General features: G+C 35.6%; 1 protein-coding gene across 1 annotated transcript; it reads right to left on the bottom strand.

Annotated features, from left to right (window-relative positions):
- Window positions 1-1,060: 1,060 nt before the first annotated feature.
- LOC105119134 (heat stress transcription factor B-1-like) lies at window positions 1,061-1,360 on the bottom strand (the record flags this gene model as incomplete). Its single annotated transcript, XM_011017240.1, has 1 exon — window positions 1,061-1,360. A coding segment is annotated over exon 1 (300 nt), but the record flags the coding sequence as incomplete, so codon positions are not given.
- Window positions 1,361-1,619: the final 259 nt, after the last annotated feature.

A 1,619-nucleotide genomic window follows, 5' to 3' on the forward strand; every position in this document is an offset into this window, starting at 1 on the left:
TAGTTACTGTCAGTTGATGGAAGAGACGTTGGAAAAGGGAGAATACATCCTGTATATTCCAAAATTATCACATAAATAATTTCATTTTCATATCTTTGTCTTCATCCATTCGTACTTAAATATGTTTTTTATGTATTTTTTATCCTAAGATGTCAACCTAACGCAATCCATGTGAATCCACAGTAGCTTGTTTGAGGGGGTGAGGGAGAGGGTGTCATTGTTACACTTTGTGATCTTGACATTATCTTGCTTCATCTGAAATTCTAACATTTCCTATCCTCGACAGATTAAAAACTCGACAAAAACTTGCCACTCTACTAATTGCCTAGTAATAAAAACCATCGTTGTCATCAAGATCAAGAATTTTGTAAGATTTGAAAGGTTCTGCCTCATGCGTACATGGATTATAAAAACAGTATGACAGCAGCTTGTGGTGCTTGCTTACATGAATTGAAGTCCAGGTTTGCTCCCTGAAAAAGTCATCGCTTAAGGCGATACGCAGTGTGATTATTTTGACACTTGTGGATCAGAAATCTCAGGTTTTGACTCAGTATTTCTTTTTTTAATGCATTTTCTTTACCGTGACTGAATATGTAAGGAATCAAGATATCTTCATCCATATCAAAACATTCTTGAATAAATTGTAGCTCACCCACCCACATGATAAAACAGTGCATGCTCCATATTTTATAGTTATAAAACAATAGTAAATTTAGTACGTGGTAGTCCATTTTTTACCGTATACTTTTAGAACTCAGTATTTCTTAAGCAGTCAAAGATGAATAATCTATATCACCTCTGATCATGGAAATTTATATTCTTCATCAAACAATTCTTAACTTGGATTAGATCATGCAGAAGAAGGAGATCATAAATAGTATTCTACTAATTAATTTCCTGTTAGCTTGTGTTTAAAGGAATGTTTCTGAGTATATTATATTTAGTGATCAACATAAATAAATAAATAAAAATCGAAAAAACAGGAGAGCTTTCGGCATTTGATGATAAAGGTAGCATCGAATGTTTAAAAGATGAAAGCATGTATATAACGATAACTCACATAGGTGTTAAGCTGACGAATGAAGCTGGAGAAGTTGTTGTGCTTGAAGTATCTGGGTAAAGTGAGCTCTGAGAACTCAGCTGGAGACCATACTATAAACCCATCTCCGTCTGCATTCCAAGAAACAATTCTCTTGCCATGAGGATGATCGACAACTCCATCTGCACGACCTTCTTCTATCAAGTCATAGGTCTTGGATAAAAATGGAGCAGGACATTTTGTCTTCGGAGACTTGATGTTGCTTGAAGAACTGATCTTGCTTGTTGCGCCTGGATCAAGCTGCAGTAAATTGGCTGCCATGTTTTGGCTCAGCTAGATTTATGGAATCCGAGAGGTTTCTTATTAAATGGGGAGGCTTAATTTCTACTTGTAATATATATCATGATCAACACCCTCCAGGAAACCACCCTGGAAGGTGGACTGTTTCTTTTCCTATTATTTCTTTTAGATTTTTTTAGTCTTTTCTTACCTTTTTGTTTTCTTTAGGTGCATGCAACCTTCTTATATCGGAAGGCAACCATTCTTGGAGATCCCCTTCCTGTTACTTTGCTCTCAATTT

The sequence above is a fragment of the Populus euphratica genome, unplaced genomic scaffold (assembly GCF_000495115.2).
Source record: "Populus euphratica unplaced genomic scaffold, PopEup_1.0 scaffold2531.1, whole genome shotgun sequence".
Lineage (NCBI taxonomy): Eukaryota > Viridiplantae > Streptophyta > Magnoliopsida > Malpighiales > Salicaceae > Populus > Populus euphratica.